Source organism: Capra hircus, chromosome 12 (assembly GCF_001704415.2).
Source record: "Capra hircus breed San Clemente chromosome 12, ASM170441v1, whole genome shotgun sequence".
In the NCBI taxonomy this organism is placed as follows: domain Eukaryota; kingdom Metazoa; phylum Chordata; class Mammalia; order Artiodactyla; family Bovidae; genus Capra; species Capra hircus.
Window position 1 is genome coordinate 781,935 of NC_030819.1, and position 21,677 is coordinate 803,611.

Here is a 21,677-nt window from a genome sequence, read left to right on the forward strand (position 1 = left end):
GGTGACGGCTCCAAGGCTGCGGGAGGCATGGGGGGCGGGCAGCGCCCAGCTCACACCCGGCCTGGCACAGCGACCGACCTGCAGGCTTTTCAGGTCCTCCAAGCCCTGGGCCCGGAGAGGGACACGTCCTGAAAGGCTTCGTCCTGCTGATGACGATGACCGGCTCCAGGGGCCTCATGCGGGGCCGCGGCCACGGTCTTCCAGGCCTTTCTCAGCACACACTTCTGGGATGTCTGGGCCACGTGCGGAAGTACCGCTCAGGGAAGACACGCACTCGGGAAACACAACTGAGAGGCACAGAGGCCGCCGGATTAAGAATCTGAAGGGCCAGGCACCCAAACTTCCGACACCAACGCCAGCGTTGGCCATGTTCCTGCTGGGAGGAGGGACAGCGTGCTATTTCCCCTGAAAACAGACAAGTATTCCTAAGGACTCTGCTGTGTGGACCACACGTCAGGGAGCAAAGGGCTCCACTTAGTTTCCCTGTAAACAGAAGCAGGTGGGCGACCTGGGACCCTGGCACCCCCGGGGGTCCCCACTGTTACCTGCTCCGCCCTGGAAGCTGTGTGCCACTGTCAGGCCAAGGGCCACCAGGGTGGACCGGTCACGGGCAGCCTGTAACATGTTTCTTCACCCAAACTAGCTAATGAGACCACAGGCTGAACATGTTTTTTCATGTAAGTGCCTTAGGAAGATTAAATTCTACGTTTATTTCTCAATTATTTTTGCATCTTCTAGCTTCGAAGCCTAGGCAACCTATTTACGTTACGCGTTTGCAGCAATGAAGTCTTCAAATGATACACAGAACAGAAGCGCAATGGAGGGGGCAGTGGTGTCCACTCTGAGGAGCAGGGCTGTGCAGGGGCTGGGGCTGCGGGCCTCGGGAAACTCAGGCCTGACACCAAAGCTCGGAGCCTCAACTCCATCAGCCGCAAAAAGAGAACGAGACCCACCACCTCTGCAGAGGCCACTTTGACAGGTGTCTTCTACCAGATGACATCGTAACCACACACTCCACGATGTGAGGTGACTGTGAGACCTGATCCAAGAGCTGCACGTGCAAGAAGGACACCGTCCTCATTTTGGCAAACACGCTGAAAGCACGCGAGAGCAGGTGAAGCTACGTGACGGACAGGAAGTGTCGACGGCTGGATTCCTGAAACATGCCGACATGAGAAACGCTACTGAGGATGTGCCGGTGAGCCAGGAGGCTTATAAGTGAAGACTGTTCATCAGCCTGCACAGAACTCCTCAGGCTGCCTAGTTTCAACATACTTTTGTGAAACAACTGAAAAAAAATTGCAAGTCTTTCAGCAAACAACAAAAGAATATTCTCCAGCCAAGTTTCTAAGTCAGTCGACTGTTTCTATGAGAACAAAGCTCTAGAAAGTAAGCAGATTTAACAAGCTTTCTCGAAGATCAGTTCAGTACTTTTAAAAGCATCACAGCAAATCTTCTCTGAATTAGTTAGGCTGGAAAAAGAATTCCAGAGCAGAGCCTCCAAACATGGCTGTCACTTTGAAAGCCTCCACTGTGGGGCTGAGACACAGGAGCGTGTGCTCACGGAGGCGCCAGCACACACAGGGGCTGCGTCTCCCCAGCTCTGTGCTCAACACAGAGCTCTGTGTCTCCAGGAGACCACTGGGATTCTGCAGCACCTCACTGTGGAAAACGCTGAAAGCTGTAGCCGCTTCCTGGAGGTTCACAGTGCCTAAGATTTCCAGCAAAAATACCCATTTAACCTGAATTCAGCATTACCTAAATCCAAGTGCTGAACACTTCCTCCATCATCAAGAGGAACATTTTGCAGCTTTCTGGCTAACGTTCTGAGGAGTGTGAGCCAGCACACGACCCTGCACGTGTCTGTGAGTACACACACAAGCACTGCGTGGCTTTGCTGTGGCTCGGTACAGGGGTCTTTCCTCAGGGCAGACCCAGCTGCTGCCGGCTGACAAGCACTCAAGCACTGCCGCCAGCAGGGGTCGCTCTGCGCCCTCAGCTGGGGACGGAGCAGGCGCTGGGGACCCGTGAACTCCCTGGGACGGGTGACCTGGAAGCTGGAGACCCACTGAGAACCTGTCCCCTCCATCTGTCACAGGTCCCCAGGGGGCCGTGGAGCTTAGTCTGAGAACACGCAGGTGCAGCACCTCCGCCTTGTGGACAGAGGGCTTGCCCAGACAGCAAGCAGAGGGCCTTGGCCCCAGGCACTGTCACGGGGCAGGCAGGCCACCCCCGGGGGGCACCCCCGAAGGCCTGCAGCTCCAAACTCAGGGGCTGCGCCGTGCACGTGGGTCCGGCCGCCTGGAGACCCTGAAGACCGGGTAGGGTCTTTCAGAAGCGAGTGTCCGCTTCTCCGGCCAGCGGCGGAGTATCTTTACAGCACGGTTCACATGACTTCTTGTAACTCACAGAAACGGAAGTAACTTTCAGCATGAAACAGAACGCTAACATTTAAAAAAGTCTACTCAGTAAGATCTCTCCGTTAGGCCACTCTGTTATTTCTGGCTGTGATAAGGTTCCAGTTCATTTTTCTTAGGGAAAAACAAAACAAAACCACAAGGCCCCTCCTCAGAGAAGGCTGTCCACCCGGCCACCGTCTGCACCCCGGCCTGGTCCCAGACCTGCCACAGGCGCCTCTGTTCCTCCCATTCTGCCTCTCCTGGTCGGCTAGACACGCACTCTACAAATAAAAACTAAAACCTGAGCCCTTGGCCTACGGAAAGGAAACACTGAAGGTGGGCTTTCTTCCTTTTATGCACAGCCCTGACTCCACCAAGAGAGAGGAGGCAAGAGAGCATTCTTCTTTCTGAAGACAAACCTCCCAGTGAGCAAAAATTTCTTTACGAAAGAATTAGAGGGAAACAGATGACATGAACACGAGAAGCGTCGTCTCGCGTCATCTGAAACATTGTTAACCTAAGAAAGTGCAGGCTTTGCCGTCGAGGCAGGCACGAGGTGAGCACCGCCCCGCCGTCCTGCGGAAGATGCTAGTTCCAAACAGCCGAATCACAGTGAACCGCAAATTCTGCTCCCCCAACCCCAACCCCCCTCCATGTAACACATATTAAAAGCCAGAGGCTAGCAAATGCAAAATTTATTTCAACTGTACATAACAGACGTCTTTTCTTGAATATAAAACAAACACTTCGTTGCCATATGCAGCCACAAACAGGAGTATGCATACTGTACTGTACAATGGACATTCAGGTACACGTCCGACTGGGTCCGGAGCGGCAGGCGCCCACGGAGAGCGGCTCTCCCGCTCACAGACTGAAAGCACAACACGCAGATTTCCAAGGTCTTCACCACGATGCACACACATCCCTGTGTTTCGGCAGTTTTATGCAAAACACGTGATATAGCTTACAGACTTGTGGCAAGCATCAATTCAATGGGAACACCATTTGAGCCGCTGGCCAAGGGCCTGCAAATGGCTTAAACCTACCTTCTAGCTCAGATTCTTCCCCCTTCCGTTATAATACTAACTGTACACAGAGATATTATAGAATGGCAGAAACACAGGTACTGGCTCAGCACGACTGAAGTTCCGCAAAAGTGGAAACACTGTCCGTGGCACGCCCCGTGAGAACGGCTTTCAAGCCAATGGCACGGATACTTCCAGCTAGGTCACAAGGGCAAATGGTGCCAGACTTCAGAACAAACCCAGACAGACAGACAGCCAGGTGGTCATTCTGTAGTGATCTTAGAATCAACAGAAAATCATTGTCAAAATGGCTTTAATTGGCACAAAGAGGAATTGCGGGAAATAGGAAAACTTTGGTGGTTGGAATATCAGTGTCAGGACAACCCATCTGGCGTTCAAGAGAATCCCAGGCACACACAGCACGGCCTGAAAGCCCGCGTGCACCGAGGCCCGGCCCGACCCACTCACAGTCTCTGAGCAGAGAGAAACTCCTGCACCGTGAGAACCTGGAAAGCTGTGACGTCACCTGATGTGACATGAAGTAAAACACGCTTCTGAGTTCACTGCATGACATGAAGCATATGAGCCATGTGCTACTTGGCTGAACGTATATAATCTCCTCCCTCCCACGGGTGAATACTGGGCTCCGACTAATTCTAAAAGACTGCTCCTCAACTTTCTTATTTACACTAACTGATATAAAAATACGAACTCTCCAGGTGGCATAAGCAGCTCGGTAGACACTCAGGGACAGACGGACGTGTGCGACTCCTGGCTTTCCTAACAAGCCCCTGCCTGTGGCCCTGGCCCTCCAGCACAGCTCCTGCCGGGACCCCAGGAGGGCCGCGGGGACCAGCGCCATGCACAGCGGGACCAGCTGCCCGGGCCCAGGGCGCAGGGCATTGGCTCACGGCCACTCCATGCAAACAAGACTGGAACCCTGCACGCCTGGTGCCGAGGAGGCAGGGCACTGAGCACACAGGGCCACAGCCGCCCCATGGGGAGGGGAAACGCCACCCCAGCTGTCACGGTGTCTTGCTTTCTGAGACTGGCTTCAGGGTGTCCCCAATGCACAGCTGAGTGTGACGGGGAGGGGTCTCGCCCTCCCGCCCAGCGTGGACTGTGTGTGCGCTGGTGCCACAAGCGTGTGCCACAAGGCACAGTCAGTTTTTTGTGAAGCAGGAGCCAGTCCAAGGGAGGGCAGTGAGAAGCTTCCCACAACAAACCCCAGGGAAGTAGGGGCATCCCCAGATGTGAGATGTTCTCGTAAGTGTGTTACACGGCAACTTGGTAAACTTTTGGGGACTCGCATCGCCATGGCAACCGAGAGTGAGGGTGATGTTCCACCTGGGCTGTGAAGGGAGTGTCCCTGCAGCTGAAAACAAGCACGTTGTGCCCGCAGGCCGCGGGCTCGGACCTGGGAGTCGGGGTGGGCGACTTCCTGGGTATGCACACAGCCTGACCTATGCGCTCAGAGGCCGGACTCCCGCCCTGCACTGCAGGGGCACCGGTTTGCCAAGTGCCTTCTAAGAGAAACTCCTCCAACTAACGGAAGTCTGGGGGATGACATGCAGGTGTCTGGCCTGCGGGGAACTGGGGCCCAGAGCTGGCCGTCTGCGGGGTGTGGACGTGCCCCTCGCGCGCCTGCCCAGGCCCAGAGCTCACACCCGCCGCGCTGACGGAGGCTCCTCCCGGGCACCCAGGGCAGCCGAGCACTCGGCCATGTGGTCTGGACTCAGCTCTGGAGGCACGGTTCTTCTCATCTCTCCACAACTACTGGACTGGCGCGTCCCGCACACCCACACAATTACGTCCCTGTACGGAAGGCCAGAGTCTCCTCCACGTTGCTGGCACTTAGATCACAAACCTGTGTGGTTTCGGTATAAAATACAAAAGTGTTCATACAGCTGTATCTAAAACGAAACAAGACAGTCGCTACACTGAGAATAAAAACCCTAACCATGTCACGTGGGGCTGTAAGACCACCGCTGCCCATGGACAGAAGACCCTCGGTGTAGCTTGTGGACACACCACCGCTTTCCACAGTCAGTCGCTTGAGTGGACACTTCACGTGGCCAGTAAGCCCCACAAAATACAATGGGAAATATCAGAAATGCTCCCCAAAGTTGTTAAAATATCACATAAAAGAGACAAGAAACAGCAAGAAAACATCTAAGAAAAGCAGGCTGCAGTACAACAAGCATTGTTAAGAAAAGCTGAGAAGTGCGTTAGTTCTGGTGAGAGATATATGAGCAACAGCTCTTACGAGATGTAGAACCCATCCTGTAACTATGGGCTGTCCATATACTGTCATAGTCAGAGTCTTCCGAGAAGTCTGAAGGCTCCACACGGGAGAGGCTGCTGCGCCGACCCAGGGAGTCTAGACTTGACTGGTCGTCGTCAGCCAAGACGTGATTATGCATCAGGTCAGTGCCTTGCCATGCTAAGACGGGTGGGGGGTGGGGGAGGGCGGGGGAGGAGGGGCAGGCGGAGGAGGGGCGAGCAGGAAGACGGCAGGAAAAGCCACAACCAAAACAGGAAACAAACGCAGAAGGTGACGGGAAGAGAAGGGAGAGAGAAAAGAGTGTTAGAACACGGCAGCAACGCTCGATCCTCCTCACCTACGGCTGGGTTTCATCACTGACTCACTGACTAGCACAGCCCGCAGAACACAGCTGGATCGATGGTTATTTAAATAAACCCATATCACGATGCCATTTCCAAACTGCTCCTTTTTAAGCTTACTGCTATTAGGCCCTCACTTATGAAATCTTTTACGAAATAAGCCCACAATCACAAGAAAATTCTAAAGACATATGACAAATAACCAATTCTGCTACACATTCAATTAACGAATGACCTCATTTAGGACATTATTTGTAAAAGGAATCATTCATGTGGCTAACATGCATATACCGAACGTAAAATACTTCCCGAGGATTTCTGACTGACTCCTTCAGCTGCCTCTCTGCCAGACTAGAAGTCACCTTACCGATGGGGGTCTAAACTTACCTTGTGCAACTGTAACGACCACGAGGACTTCCGACAGCGACGGGGTGATACGGGTCCCGCCCCCGCTCCCCCACCCCGCAGAGCACACAGGCCTCTAGCCCGGAGCACCTACCCACAGGAGCGCCACCCATACGCATCCAGGGGAGTGGTCACACAGGAAGACACGTCTGGCCGGATGCCATCAACCCTCATGCTGACCCTCCCCGACGCATGGGGAGCCATGAGTGGCGGGCCCGGCCGGGAGGGCGGCAGTGCACAGGCCCTGTGGGCGATGCAGGCGTCCAGCACCCAGGCGCACCGCACCCGACAGAGCCGAGGCGGGGCACGCACGCCCACGATCTCTGCTCCACGGGGACAGAGCCGCCCCACCTGCCGTCTCCAGGCTCCACAGCGCACCACCCAGCCAGCACGAGAGACACAACTCCCGAGCCACCTGTCCCTGACAACCTTGCATGAAGGCCAGTCCCAGGCCTCAGGGCAGTTAGGCCGTAACATCGATTAAAAACAAAACCCACTGTGCTGGCCAACGTCCAGTGGTCTGCCCGCACAGCAGAAGTGGACACACAGGCAGCGTGGCGAGACCTACACACGCCAGGGCCCCGTCCCCGGGGGAGAAACGAGACCCACACAGAAACACAAGGCTCACCACCAGGTCCGTTCACCTGGGATGCCGAGCTGAAGCCGCACTTCACACAGCTGATGTGGAGACGAGTAACTTTTTAAAAATCTCAAACTCAAAACCCAAAACACTACAGGCACATATAGCCTATTACCCAAAATACAGTCTCAAGTAGGAAGCCGTCCTGTCCTCAGGGACGATGGTCTGCGCTTGCAGACTACAGCCCCGTCACCTGCCGACTCCCTCCACACGCACACCCTGCTCTTCCTCACCTGCTCTGGGCACTGGTCACTACAGACAGGCGTTCTCACCAGACGCGGTGCAGACCAGACGTCCCAACATCACGGGCGGGACGTGTAAACTACAAGCCAGAAAGAAAGTTCCGGATCACCTGCAGCTGTACCCAGGGCTAATCCTGTTGGCCCCAGCCTCCCACCTGCAGTCACCTTGAACAAAAGCTAAGTTAAAGCAATCAACAGTTCCTTTTCCACCTTTTCTTTCCAGCATTTTTTTTTACAACAAGCGTGACACGGCTTGGAACTGCCACGTCACACTGCAGGTGGTACAGATGAGGTGACGGGCAGTTCACCAGTCGAGAAGGAGAAGGGAACCAGAAACACAGCATCTAATAAAAGCTGGTTTTCACGCCAGAATTAATGACATCCAGTCCGAGGCAGGGGAAGCTCAGCCCCTTTTCCTCCTGAACAGACCACATCCTGACTATATCTACCCTGCACTCCAACTCTCAAATGCTCAGGAATTTGGGGAAAAAAAAAGAATCCACTTTTTTCCTGTTCACACACCGGATTAAGATGCTTTCATATAAGACATTGTAAGTAAGATGCAGGTACACTGAAAGGTAGGAAATTTACCCAGTAAACTCCCTGGTGTCTACAGCAAAAACTCTAAATGCAACCATTTGGGGGGGGGGGGGGGGGCGGTGAGTTGCTATTAAAAAACAGAAACAAAAAACAACTCTTACTCTAGGCTTGTGTTTTTGACAATAATTCTCAGAAACTCTTCGATCAAACCACTTCCACACCAGGGGTTTAGGCAGCTTGACCAACTGAACTGAGAGCGCACTGCGGTGTCCTATCACAGCCGTCCTCTCCAGGCCCCAGAGCTTCTACACCTGGCAGCACCATTCACGCCAAGGTTTCCCGGCAGGGCCGCGTCACTGACCGCTCAGACCCCTTCTCACGACTGAGGGACGCGGGCCAGGCCGCAGGAGCACCCTCACTAGGGGTCACGCCCAGAGCCTGCACAGGGCCACAGCCGCATCCTCTGGGGCGTGATTTCAGGCAGAAGGAGCCAGCAGAGTGGCCGCGGGCTCCGGCGACACTTACTTGAGTTGAGCGTCTGCCGCGTCTTGGCGCTGGTGCAGTAAGCCTCGATGACCTTCAGGATCTGGGCGTCCTCCTCCAGCGCAGCCGTGCCTGCGAGGGACACGCGGCCGTCACCGCCCAAGTCACCAGCACAGCCAGGCCAGCCACTCAGCCAGCGGTGCTGACTGCCGGCCCCTCCCCTGGATCTGGTGCCGGATAAACATTTCTGGATATTCACAGAATAGTTATATTCCAAAGGACGTTTACTTCTATTTTTTATCTACAACATGTCTGCCAAAGAGCTAATACCCAAACATGTATACACACACACGCACACATATATACACACACACACATATATATATACACGTATCTATATGTCTGTGTGTGTGTATATATATACTTATACATTTATATTGTTTTACTAATCCATAGGAAAAAGAGTACCCCCCCCATTCTGAACATGAAAAAAGCAGCAGAAACAATTCACAAGAGTCACAGAAGAATGTTCATCGTCACCAAGAAAAGAAGTGAAAATTAAAACTAGGGATGGTGTTTTCACATATCGCCTGAGAAAATCAGAAACCACGATTCTCCGTGTGGATGCAGGTATCAGAAAGAACTTCCTGCACCCACACGCAGGAGGCAGAGAAGACAGGAGCAGCCCCTGAAAAGCCATTTGACCCTATTTACAAGCGCTTCCCTGACCCACAGATTCCCACCAGAGTTAATCCGGAAGCTGACGGAGTGCAGCCCAGAGAGTGCAGGCATGGCTCCAGAGCTTGGCCTGAGCTGGGGCCCCTCCAGACTGGCCTCACCTGCACCAGGGGGCCACCTGGCGGAGGACGGCGCCTGCGGAGCAACAGTGTCTGACGCTGCTGGTGCCGGGCAGCCCTCACACCCCGCGTGCTTCGTACAGCTGTATGGTTAATTTCTGCTTTTGTTCTAAATTTTTATATATTTTCTAGAATACTCGATATATATTTTTAAAGGCTCAACTAATTTTTTTTAAATGGTTAGAATGAAGGACTGAGCCACTTATAAGCCGTACCAAAAACGTTTGGACAGCATCTCATGATATCAAGATAAACACACGCAAAGCAAGCCAGGTGCTCCCTCCTAAGAGTCAGCATTACACAGAGGGCTTAGGAGCCACCGAGAAACTGACCTACATGTCACCAACTGGACCAGTCGTGTAACAAGTTTCTGTGAGAACAACGTTTAACTCCCTGCAGGATCCGCTGGGAGTCAGTGTCCACAGCGGGGGCACACTCACAGGGGATGCTGCCAGCGCAGCTGATGCTGCCGGCACTGAGGGGGCTGCGCTGCCCCACTCCGACGTCCTCAAGAGCAGACCGGAGGCTGGGCACTGGCTTCCCCTCTGCGGTTCTGGAAAGCCCCGTCCCCACCCTCAAGGCCCCGCCTCCTCACCCGAGGCCCCGCCTCCCAACCCCCCTCCACCAAGAGCCGGGTGTGTCCTCGCAGGCACTCACTTTTTCTCAGAGCGAACTCCTCGTCTGAGGGCTTCCTCTCCGGCTTGCGCTTGGGCAGCAGCTTCTTCATGGTCTTGGGACTCTTGCTCAGGTCCTGGGGAAGGAGAGGAAAAGGCTGGCAGACCCCAGATCTGGTGGGCAGGCACGGCCGCGGTGGAGGGGGAAACCGTGAACACTCCAGCGCCCGCCCCGCACACGCTGACCGCGCTCTGCCAGCTGCGGAGCGCTGACATCCTGAGGCACAGCTCTGACGGCCCTCCTCCACCTGGACCCGCCGGCGCCGGGACCACCGGGACCACTCCCTGGGAGGTGCGGCAGCCGGCAGTGCGGAGAAGAGAGGGCAGCGGGCTGACGCCTGTGCAGGGAGCCACGTGCGCTGCCCACTCTAGGGCAGACCCCCCTGCTGCAGCCAACCAGAAAGACAGGAGGACCCTGTCGATTTCTAAATGAAAGGTGAGGGAAACAGGGAGAAGCAAAGGGAACAGAATCAGCCCACGGGCAGCACACTGGCGCCCTCCGCTGGCAGAGCTATGTTCAGAGCCCAGAGACTGTCCCTCTGTCCACAGCACATCCGGACCCTCAGCGGGGCAGGGGAGGAGCAGCAAGAGCAGCCCACGCGGCCGGCAAGGGTCTGACTGTCAGGCACGTACTGAACCCCAGTGTCAGGGAGGCTAACTTCTGCATCACTGAGTCGCATTCGCCGCCGCTGAACCTCACGAGGCCAGTCCGAGGCTGAGAACGGGACTCAGGCTATGGGAGGGATCAGGCTGACAAGCACCGAAAGAACAGCCTGCGTTCCAAAGGTGTCTCTCCAAAATCCGTGAAAGAGAGAACTTCCAGAGCGCTTGGGAACGCAGCAGACCAGCAGTCCCGAAGAAGTGAACACAACAGGCGTCCTGAGGCACAGGGGCGGAGGGACGCCCAGGAGCAGCGCCCGCAGGCGGCGCCGAACGCCGGCCTTGCCCCAGGACGCCTGCTCCGTGACCAGGCGGCCTGTGTGCCCAGCACACTGGACATGTCCACGGCCACACCCGCCAAGCCTCTCTCTCCTGTACCCTACTCCCCCTCCCCTGTAAGAACCCGCAGCAGGGCGTGGCTGCACTCCGCCACACTGAGCTAGGCAGCGAGGATGCCAAAATGGGCCACCGGGAAGAAACATGTCCTAAGAACCAAAGTTCACTAACAAAACCCATACAGGATTAACTGTAATTTATGTTGTACTCCCCTATGTGCCGTAAAATTCCTCCAGCAAGGATGGAGGCAGGGTCTGCCCAGGTCCTTCGGCAAATGTGGCCTCTCTGAGATGCAAATCGGTGCAAAAGCGCTTCACCAGGCTCACAAACAGGCCCCGCCCACCAAGCGCACTGTCCCACCCACCATGCTCACAGCCACACCCACATCCCACCCAGCCCACCGCCCGAGCCACACCCCCCACACTCATAGCCACAACCACACCAGAGTAACTGAACTCAGCTCACACTCAAGCACGCTCGTGTGATCACCACAGTCGTCAACCAGCTTCCTCAAAGCACAAACAGTGCCCCGAGCCTGTCCCTCTCCCTGTGATAGGCACAGAGGGGACCCCAGTGGGGGTCTCCCCAGGACTCTGGGGCCTCCCCAGGACTCTGGGGCTCTGGAGCACAGGAAGGGTAACAAGGGAGAGAAGGCAGAGCCTTCCATTCTGAAGAGGCTCATCGGCTCCACGTCACAGACACAAACACGGGGCTGTCACATTCCCACACTCACTAGGGCTCACCTCCTTGTAGCAGAGGGCAGCCGAGGGCCGCAGAGGGGGTGCTGGTCGCAGGCAGCTCAGGCTCCAGGGCTTAGGGGTCTTCGGAGGCTCCAGGGGCCCCCAGTTGATGGTGGTGTGTGGAGTGCCATGGTGGGAGGGGTGGGGCAGCGTGTGGTAGGCGGGCGTCAGCGGCGCGGGCTTGCTGTCCGCGTGCTTGCTGGACGGGGTGATGGAGTGGGAAGGGAGCTGCCAGGGACAGAGGGAGAGAGCAGAGCGCGTTCACCGCCGGGGGACCCGAGGCCAGCCCAGCCCTCCCAGCACAGCAGCGCCCACTTGCTAGTGTGCGTCCTGAATCTCCTGATGCTCAGGTTACTGGCCGTCAGACCGAGCATCCCCCACACCCTGCGTGAGGCCTGCTGAGCTCAGGGCAGGAAGCAGCAGCTTGCTGGGTCCAGACCCGGAAACCCATCCACCGCCTTTAACCGCCATGCAGTCACATTTGCAAAAAAGGCATTTCATTTAACACAGATATCAGGATTTTATAAAAGAATGGGCATTCTCTGCCCTGGGAATGTGACTGGGGGAGCATCATTATTACCTCGCCAGCAAAAGTAGAGCCTGATCCCTGTTTTTGTTAAAAAAAAAATTTTTTTTCCTGGGACACAGTCAGGCCTATTCGTGTCAATGGTTGCTTTTATATTATAAAAGCAAAATACAATTGCAACAGAGACCATAGTGCTTAAAAACCAAAAAAAATATTTACTGTGTTTTTGAAGAAAAATTTTACCAATCCCTTGGGTAAAACATTTTCTCAGAAAAATCAGCTTTAATCAAGACAAGGTTACATAAATTTAATCTCTCAGAAGGACCTTATTAATGGGGTTTATGCTCCTAGAAACTGCAAAAGTATTCGATCACAATGACAAATAAGAACTTTAAACAATTCAAAAGCAGCCAGTGACCTCGAATTAACCCAAAACAATACGGTATGCTTAACAGGAAAAAAAGTTGAGTTGTTCTGTGAGCTGGAAACCAGAGTAAGGTCATTATTCAGAAGAAATGAATAATATTTGAAACACAGGCTTAAAGGGGAGCCTGGGCTCAAGCTGAGGCTTAGGGCTCGAGGACAGAAGCAGCGGACTCTGCCATGACCACACAGCTGCCCTGGGACCAGAAAGGCCAGGGTCCCGGCACATGGCTCCCTGAGGTGGGAGTCTGTAGAGGTTGGTTTCAGGCTGTTACCACCTGAGTGAGAAGGGACTCCCTGTTGATGACAAACATGTACACACCTATGCCCTTGGGATAAATGTAGTCCCATGAAAGCTAAGCATCTCTAGAATACATTTACAATATGGAAAAGCTGTCATGGCAAAACCATTCAAAATGATAGTTGAAGCAAATGAATAGCTTTTCCCCCAAACTGCTGAGAAATGGAGTAAGAGGCTGCAGCAGTGACCAGTACACCATGCCATGACCACCGTCCCTGGGACGGCCCTTCAAGCCCAAGGGCAGCGACCCCAGGGTGAACCATGTGGGAGAAGTCCCAGGAGAGACCCTCACAAGCCCTGAGGTAGTGTTCGCGGCCCACCCTGGGCAGGGCAGCTGCCTAAGCGGGTGCTGACGGGCGCCTAACCGGTGAACCGTGTGCGTGCGTGTGTGTGAACTCTCGAGAGGCAGACAGGCAGGCCTGGCTCACAAGTGGGTCCCTGTGAGGCGATCGCGGCCCACGGGGTATGAGGACGCGTCTGCAGAGAGGCCTGAGGCCCAGCGGCGCTCTCCTGGCCCGGGGTCTGCGGGCGGGGGCGGGGCGGGGCGGGGCCCTTACGGTGTGCGACGGCACCGAGTGAGGCTTGCTGCTGGGGTTTCCTGCCGAGGCGGCCTTCGTCTGCTTCTGCAGGCGGTCCACCCACTCGTGGAGGTCCTGCTGGTTGTTGCAGGACACCAAGATCCGCTCGATCATGCTCCCTGGAGGAGACAGGCACGGGCTGGAGGGCGTCAGAGCGCACACACGTGCACCCCATGGAGGCCCCACAGCACGCCCATGCAGCCCTCGGGGGCTCAGCGGGGCCCGCGCATGAGGGCCGCTGCCTCGGCACCTGGACAGAGGGCACCCACAGAGCCCGCGCCTATCACCTGATATTTCAAACGCGTTCCTGTGATTTTCACTGTCCTCAAGCTTTGTGACCGTCATTCCTGTCGTTGGTAGCTTTCCCTAAAAAAGACCCCCCAACAAAAACAGTCAGTCAGTGCTTTTCTAGTAAAGGAGGTACCGTTAATAAAGTAAATATTTAACAATTTTAGGAAATGCAGAGGGACTGTCTTTGCAAAGCAAACTCTCTTGTTTGTACCAAAGGCATATATAATACAAAAGCCTCTACCTTGAATAAGAAATTGTAATACTATAACCAAGAAATGAGCCAGCAAAAAGGGACAGGGCTGCAAACCAGAACAAAAACATTTCATCTGATGAGTTACTCTAAATATAAACAGCAAGACACAAAAACATTATACACTATGATAAAAAAAAAAAAAAAAAAAAAAAACTAGGGTCCACAGTGGCTATTTTAAATGATGTTGTTTATAGAAAGGAAGCAGAAATGTGCCTTAGAGAAACACGGGGCGAGTTCCACATCTGAAGGCAAATAAAGGCGACTGGAGCTGGAGGGACTTGTGAGGCTGCGCCTGGCCATCCGCCACCAGACTGTCCGTCAGCAGCTGCGCCAAGCGCTGCCCACAATGCAGAGAAGAGCACCAGCCCACCCGCTCTGGGACAGAGGGCATGAGGCAGGGAGCGGAACCAGAACTGGGCCGCGGAGCGAGCCCCTCGAATAACAGCCACCAGAGCTGTGGAGGCCGAGTGAGTCCGCAGGGAGCATCTCTTGGGTCAGGGCCAGGGCCCCGAGGAGCAGGGCCCTGAGCAGGGGGGCGGCTCAGAGGCCACAAGGCTCGGGACTCCTGACACCCGGGCAGAGGCCAGGCGCCGAGAGCACCACACGGGCCTGGCCACCTCCGCAGCCCCACAGGCCTCATCCGGTCCACGGGCAGCGGGGCCGGGGCGCAGGAACCTGTCCTGCAGCCGGGCGTGGGCACTGCAGACGCCCTGCCGAGGAGCCGACGGCACTGGGCTGACCAAGAGCTCGGAGAAGCCTGACGGGAAAGACAGCTGCGTGTCCCGGACTAACCTGCAGCAACAGCCGCGGAGGCCGGGACGAGCTCGCGGTGGCCGGGGCAAGCTCGCGGTGGCCGGGGCAAGCTCGCGGTGGCCGGGACGAGCTCGTGGTGGCCGGGACGAGCTCGCGGTGGCCAGGACGAGCTCGCGGTGGCCGGATGTGGGGCAAAGCCGGAAGTGAACACTGACACGCGAGCACTGGGGGTCTCAGCACTCGGAGAGAAGCCCCTGAGACAGCGTGCCAAGGGGAAAGCAGGGCCCGGCGGCGGCATGCTGACGCCAGCACCCTGGGGCCTGAGGCCGCTCCGGACGCCCCCGCAGCCCCACAGGTCACCGCAGGGCCCTGGGCCTTGGGGTGGGGGGAGCTTCGAAGCCAGGGTACATGGCCGAGAAGGACAGAGCTCACTTAGAGCAGCAGCAGCCAGCTTGGGGAGGTGCTCAACCACAGGCTTACAGATTGGGAGGCGGTCCTTTCCTGGGCTGGCCCGTCTATCTGCTTTCTCATGCCTAAAGCGCTCCTTTCGGAACAAGTGCGTGATGTCAACTCCTCTCTGGGCTGTTAAGCTTTCGGAGCAGGTACAAGCCCGCCGTGAACGCTCTGGACTCAGGACCCAGCAGAGCGCTTGTTGGGGACAAGACAAATAGCGTGCCACCCGTGCAAAAATGCAACTCTGAGCAAACCCAGGGTGATTTCTGTGGGAATGGTTCCTGGTGACCAGGCCTTGAGGAATTGATGGGAAGGCTGCAGCTTCAATAACCACACAGGAACAAAGCAGTCAACTTTGCCAGAAGCCCCTACTAGACAAACAGAAAACCTAAGGCACTTATCAGCTTCCCTGGAGGCTCAGACGGTCAAGAGGCCGCCAGCACCGCGGGAGACCTGGGCTCATCCCCGGGCTGGGCAGGTCCCAGGAGGAGGGCAGGGCAGCACCTTGCGAGACGGACAGAGACGGAAGGGCTCTGCCCTTGCATCTCTTCTTAAAGCTGCCTCACATCCTCGCGGAGAAAATCAGGAAAGTGACGAGCAATAAAGAAGCTAAACAGCACGCCAGGCGTGTGCCCGTGACCGCTGAGTCCAGCGGGGGCCCACAGACCACCTCAGCCACACATGCCCCCCCCAAGCCGGCCCGCGGAGCGGCCGCCTGCCCTGGTGGCAGGAAAGCAGCAGAGCGCCCTGGAGGCGGCCAGCTGGCCCGCGCCCCAGCACTCTGGGTCCTCAGGGTCAGCTGCACAGAGACCAGGCCCCTTCTCCGCTGGCTCCAGATGAGCAGGAAGATCCTAGCTTCACAGTCACGTCAGAACACACAGACTGGGGCTGTGTGCACAGATGCGAATATGACACTGTACGTACAACACTATACACAGCACACGACGGACACACGCAGTATCAACCTGGAAACTCCCAATGAGCCTGAAAACGGCTCTCAGGCCCACAATCAACAAATATAAATTTAAAATGTGTTTACCTGATATATGAAACCACTCATCCTAGGACTGGCAGACAACATTAGCAAAACATTTGGGAAGAGTAGAAGATATCTCTCATTCTTTTCCTAATGTAAAAGAACAAATCCAAATAACTATGTCAAAAACACACATTCACACATGTTCACAATGGTGAGAACAAATACTTACATTCGGCCTTATGAAAGAGTATATCACACTTCATGTTTAGGTGTTTCTTTCTACCAAATTTAAATTAAACGGGAACAAAATTATGAGAAATTCGTAAGACTCACAAGTACCCATGGAACACCGTTTCTAAAAATCTGAGTTTAGCTCTGCCATTAACTCCTCATTAGGCAGGAGTTAGAAAAACAGATTTTTTCTGTGGTTGAGAGAAAATAGAAGAAAAGAACTTGTGACCTTCCAGTGGCAGAGGGAGACCAGGCAGACCCTTCAGGTTGAAGGCGGGGAGGGTAGAGCCGGGAGGCCGCCTCTGGTCCCCGGCGGATCCTGGCACTAACCAACCTAGAGCCCGACACGCCTGCTGCTGCCACCCCCCATGAGCTCTGCCCAATTTACATGGAAGGCTGACGAGCACTGCTTTTGTATTAAACCTCATTTGCTGCGATCGGTTAAGAAGAGCCCCAGAAAGACCAAAGGTGAAGCCCAAAGATGCCCAGGCATCTAAAAGGCGACTCGAGGGAGAGACACCACCCACAGCAGTGAAGGGACTCGGGGGTGCCGTGGCCCCGGCAGGGGAAGCCCAGGCACAGGGGCCCTGGAGAGAGGTTTCCCCACAGTAAAAGAAGTGCAGGGAACGCTGAAGGCAGTACCTCGCTGCCGGCACACTGGATCAGGACCTGGGACATGTAGACGACGCTGCCCAGGGTCTTGATGTCGTCACCCTCCCAGCTGCGGATGGCCTCCGTCAGGATCTGCAGCTCCAGCTCCTTCCTCTTCCGCACCTCCTGACACTGGGCCTGGGGGGGCACAGGAGGCCCGTCAGGGGAGACGGGCTCTACTGCTGCGGCGCCGGCTGCTTCTGCAGACAGACGCTAGTGAACAACTCGCTCATTCATGAGTACAGAATCAAGTCAAGAGAGACCCACAACAACACCACAGCTCTAGAATGAGAAACACTAGCTGAGAAAAATATAGCAAATCCTGTCACTTTTAGAAGACGGAATGTGGACTGGACAAGAAAAACATCCTCTGATTTTACTAGTGAGCACCGGAAGAGGAGACCTGGAAGAGGGGGAAAGGGTGAGCTCCGCTCGTGCTGTAAGTAAGGCACACACCCCAGAGACTCAGGCACTGAGACAGCACAGCAGCAGGTAAGGGAGAAGCCCAGCACTCCTTTCACGCGCCAGTCAAGACGCTGGGGTGAGACTGCAGACATGGTCCAGATCGCTGACGTGTGCGGCAGCATTATGCGGTACCGTGTAAACGCAGACACTGATCCTTTCACCTCTCTGGTGTCCACAGCGCCGTAACGCAGGAAAGTTTACCAGCCGTGGAATAACTACGTTGTTTATTTTTTATTTCTCCAGAATAAATCCAAATTATAGTTCACAACTAATTTCCTGTATTCATTTGCCACAATAATGTCTGAAGGAAAAAAACCGTAACACGCTCTATCACTTACTGAAAGGTTTTTGAAGGCGGTCATGGATTTCTGAATATCTTGTCTGTCTGGGTGATAATCCTTTGAATAAAAGAAACACACTGTGAGCTTCCATAATGAGCACTTGCCCTTCAGCAGGCTCTCTCTGGAGGCTGGCTTGGGCCTGCCCCTCTGTCTCGGCGCTGAAGCACCTCTGCTTAGCCTCTGAGGGGACCGTGGAACGGTGAACAGTCTTCTGGATTCTGCCCTGGAGGAGGAGGCCAGCCCAGCCTCGCCCACCGCCGCCCACCCCCACCACCGCTGCTCAGCACCAAAGGGCAGAGGGGAGCGACGCAGCAGCAGAGGGCCTGCCCCTGGGGAGTGGCTCACCACAGCCTAACTAAGCCAGCAGCCTGAGCCCCAACCTCTGCCGGGCCCACAGCCTGAGTTCTGAAAAGGAGATAAGTGCACACCATCCGCTGACTCTCTTCCTATTATCTCTCCATAACTCATATACTTAACACTGTAGGCACAGGCTCCTGATGGGACCCCTCCACACCACGGACATTTTCCAGCTACTGGAACTCTCCCTGCCAGCAGTGGTTGGAGCAGACGCCTCTCTACAGAGCTGGGATATGAGGAAACAACTTCACAACCAACAAGTCCCTGAGAAACTCTCCCGAGTCACAGGCCAGTGGTAATACCCTCTCCGGGGCTGGCTCCTGACTGCTCTTCCTGGTGTGGCTAGTGGGGCAGACGTACCTCCATGTGTCTCTCCAGCTCCTTGAGCAGCGCAGGGTACTTGTCCAGGCGCATGAACGGCTTGCTGAGACCGGTGGTCAGCACGAGAATCCCCGGGCTGCTGGCGCCCTTCAGCTCCATGAACTCCCCCAGCTCCTCACTGAGTGTGAGCAGAGAGAGCAGAGGGCACCGTCAGAGCCCAGGAGGGCCGCGCGCCTGCCCCCAGCCCCTAGGACGACGACGGACCACGCAGTGCCCTTGACCACTCAGAGGCCACAGGTTTTACAGCCAAACGTGTGCTGCTTATCTCTAAACACCACAGGGAAGACCCCCCACAGTTCACGCCAGGGCCCTCGGCCTGAGCAAAGCCCCGTGTGCATGACACAAACAGTCATGGTCTCCCAGCAAACCATTCAGGAAAGCCCCCTCAGCGAGCCACCTGCATACAGAGGTCTGACAGTGGGCGGTCCTTGTAGGGCAAGAACAGAGCCCAGTCAGCAGCCCTTCAAGACTGTAAAAGCTTAAGGAGGCGCATCACAACGACGACCACCCAACTCAGGATGCCGGCCCGCCGCGCGCTGCAGCCCGAGCAGCGGCGGCGCGAGGCAGCGCCCCTGCCCCCGGCACGCACGCGGGCGCACAACCTCCAGAAGCCCTTTTGCAGCATCGGTTCACTGAACCCTCACCACCCGTGGGAAGAAAGTCGTCTGCGTTTGTGGACGAGGAAACCAAGAGCGCATATCCAGAGACAGGACGCTGCTGAGCGAGCCTCCCGCCCACTCCTCCTCTCTCTCCCGCCTCCCACCGCCAGGCTCCATGGAGGGCGCTCCCAGGCCCCAGCCTCGCGCCCAGACCGCCCTGGCTCTGCTTCACATGAGCACCCAGGGGGACCCAAGCTTGTCACCCACACATCTGTGGCTCACGTCTGTGATGGGAACTCTGCGTTTCTGTCCCTCACAGGGCAGATGACACCCGAGGTCCCCGGAAGGACGCCGTCTGTGGCCCGCACTGCTGACGAGCAGTGTCTCTCCAGACATGGAGCGGAGGACGCCTGGGCTGCGGGCAAGCGGCGGGGGCCACACTCCCTCTGGGTCCCCATGTCTCCCACTGGGAGGAGGTCACTAAGAAAACACGAAAATCCTGAAGCCCTGACCCATCGGTGGAGGTCAGCTGGATCCGCCTCACACCACCCCTCCCCCTTAATGGCACTAGGAGTAAAGTTTGACTCCTTTAAATATAATCCAATTGGGGCCTTTTCTACCACGAGAAAAATATCAAAAAACATCTCTTTGGGCCATTTTTGTTAGTTTAGTATCATACGACAATTTATAGTTAGGGCTGCTGCTGCTGCTAAGTCGCTTCAGTCGTGTCCGACTCTGTGCGACCCCACAGACGGCAGCCCACCAGGCTCCCCCGTCCCTGGGATTCTCCAGGCAAGAACACTGGAGTGGGGTGCCACTTCCCTCTCCATTTGTGAATGCTGGCCCCTATGTTTTCTCACTTTAGACTAAAGAGGGAGACAACAAAAATAAAGAAACAACTCGGGCAGACAATAATAAAACTAAGCAAATTATTCTTATCAGCCACCCACCTACTCCCCAAATCCCCTACAACTAAAAATTTACGTGAAATTTTTGCAAGCGAAAGTAACTCCTCTCAATATCCATATGACAGTCTTAAATGCCAGGCACGCACACTGTTAGGAAACGAAACAAGACCTTTTATGCATCTTCACTGATCACTGTATGGGCGTCCCAGGAGATGCTAGTGGTAAAGAACCCCCCTGCCAATGCAGGAGACATACGAGACCTGGGTTGGATCCCTGAGTCGGGAAGACCCCCTCAAAGAGGGCACTCCAGAATTCTTGCCTGGAGAATCCCATAGACAGAGGAGCCTGGTGGGCTACAGTCCACAGGGTCCGCAAAGAGTCGGACACAACTGAAGCGACTTAGCACATAGTTGCTTCATTTCTTAGTTTTTAAAAAATTTAGTACCACAATAAAACGAAACAGCAGGTTACAGCTTTTCTGACAAAACGAAGGCCCTTCCAGCCTGGCCTCTAATGATGCTAGCAATCCTGGCAGAGTGTTTCATCCTCTGTATTTTCTCAAACGACACTGGGGGCTGCAAGATGGTGCCCGAGGAACACAGAGGCAACCTCAAGCTAGCGCAGCAAAAAGGGACAACTACTGTGCTGGGAAAAAGAAGACATTCTACATACGAAACCATGAAGCCCCGATCCATTCGCAACAGGCAGCCACAAGCCTACGGCGTCCACTATCAAACGATGATGCAAAAGGCGGACATCCATCATAACTCAACAGGACTGGCGGTTCCACACATACGCTTTCCAGATTCACACTCAGAAGTCAGATTAACACAACATAGGATCCGAAGACTAAAAGTAAGACTTAAAAACCGCAGAGCACTGTGTTTAAATCAATCCCGGAGAAAGTGTATTCAAGCAGAAAAACAGACTGATCCACCCCCAAGTGGTGGTTTCATGACCTCAACAAGAGCAGGACAGAGGCTACAAGCAGGACCCAGGACAGAAGGGGAAGGGAGGGCGGGTTGGCGGAGGCCACCAGCCGGGGCAGCCGGCTCTCAACTCCACTCACGCTCCGGAGGCCGGGTCTGAGCTGCGGGTAGGGCAGGCGCCGCCACCCAGGGGCCTCAGGAGGGCACGTGGGCAGCACATCTTGCCAACCACCTCGCTCGACCGTCCTCGGCACGGTCCCAGAGCCTGACTGCCCACCCCTCCCGCCTCTCGGCCGGGACACACCATATGCAGACAGGCAGGAGTCCCTGAGCACAGGCCCATCTGGATGCCCTCCGGCTCTCCTGGGAAAAGCTGCCCTGAGGTTTCAGCCACGACACAAGCAGCCATTAAGGCAATAACACAGAGAGGAGCACAGCACGTGCTCCCAAGCGCTGCCCCAACGTCTGAACGGCTTTAAATGTCACCTTCAGGACACACCTTCCACCCAGGGGCCGGCCCCTGACCAAAACAGCAGGAGGAGAGAACACATTTAAAATGCCCTGTAATTTACCCCAGCCTTCTATCTGCTGTTCGTCTCTTCCAGGACTGCGTCAGCAATTCCTGAGGATTT

At 55.3% G+C, this 21,677-nt stretch overlaps 1 protein-coding gene across 10 annotated transcripts in view; it reads right to left on the reverse strand.

Annotated features, from left to right (window-relative positions):
* The window catches only part of ARHGEF7 (Rho guanine nucleotide exchange factor 7), a 101,493-nt gene that overhangs the window by 5,113 nt on the left and 74,703 nt on the right, over positions 1 to 21,677 (reverse strand). For 6 of the 10 annotated variants that reach the window (XM_018056338.1, XM_018056349.1, XM_018056346.1 and 3 more), the window contains 10 exons: positions 18,589 to 18,727; positions 17,869 to 17,928; positions 17,057 to 17,203; positions 16,244 to 16,330; positions 13,742 to 13,820; positions 13,434 to 13,573; positions 11,630 to 11,854; positions 9,874 to 9,967; positions 8,402 to 8,491; positions 5,691 to 5,867 (listed from right to left, as the gene is read on the reverse strand). In XM_018056338.1, coding sequence (XP_017911827.1) covers positions 5,691 to 5,867; positions 8,402 to 8,491; positions 9,874 to 9,967; positions 11,630 to 11,854; positions 13,434 to 13,573; positions 13,742 to 13,820; positions 16,244 to 16,330; positions 17,057 to 17,203; positions 17,869 to 17,928; positions 18,589 to 18,727 — 1,238 coding nt within the window. Of the gene's footprint in view, positions 1 to 3,077; positions 5,868 to 8,401; positions 8,492 to 9,873; positions 9,968 to 11,629; positions 11,855 to 13,433; positions 13,574 to 13,741; positions 13,821 to 16,243; positions 16,331 to 17,056; positions 17,204 to 17,868; positions 17,929 to 18,588; positions 18,728 to 21,677 lie in introns of those variants that run through there. The other 4 variants (XM_018056342.1, XM_018056348.1, XM_018056345.1 and 1 more) reach the window with 2 other exon arrangements.